General features: G+C 31.0%; 2 protein-coding genes across 2 annotated transcripts in view; one reads left to right on the top strand and one right to left on the bottom strand.

Moving 5' to 3' along the window:
- The window catches only part of EMH_0003080 (CMGC kinase, CDK family, putative), a gene marked incomplete at both ends in the record, with an annotated part of 830 nt that extends 758 nt beyond the window's left edge, over positions 1–72 (bottom strand). The window contains one exon of the mRNA XM_013502511.1: positions 70–72. Coding sequence (XP_013357965.1) covers positions 70–72 — 3 coding nt within the window. The remainder of the gene's footprint in view (positions 1–69) is intronic.
- Positions 73–142: 70 nt separating this feature from the next.
- The window catches only part of EMH_0003070 (uncharacterized protein), a gene marked incomplete at both ends in the record, with an annotated part of 585 nt that continues 524 nt past the window's right edge, over positions 143–203 (top strand). The window contains one exon of the mRNA XM_013502510.1: positions 143–203. Within this exon, the coding sequence (XP_013357964.1) occupies positions 143–203 (61 nt within the window).

Raw genomic sequence — 203 nt, 5'->3', positions numbered from 1 at the left:
AAAAAAAAAAAAAAAAAAAAAAAAAAAAAAAAAAAAAAAAAAAAAAAAAAAAAAAAAAAAAATAAATACCATAAAGGGTAACTGATGGAGCTCAGGCCACTCGTTCTCCGCGGGTGTTCCAAAAATTTTTAAAATTTTAAAAATGCAGGAAACTTCGCTGCAGCCTTCGATCAGCTCGCAGCCGCATAGACACTCCATCAACA

This window comes from Eimeria mitis, genomic scaffold (genome assembly GCF_000499745.2).
Source record: "Eimeria mitis Houghton genomic scaffold, Emh_scaff200, whole genome shotgun sequence".
In the NCBI taxonomy this organism is placed as follows: Eukaryota; Apicomplexa; class Conoidasida; order Eucoccidiorida; family Eimeriidae; genus Eimeria; species Eimeria mitis.
Note: the sequence above shows the minus strand (reverse complement) of the source record. Positions and strands in the feature narration are given on the sequence as shown.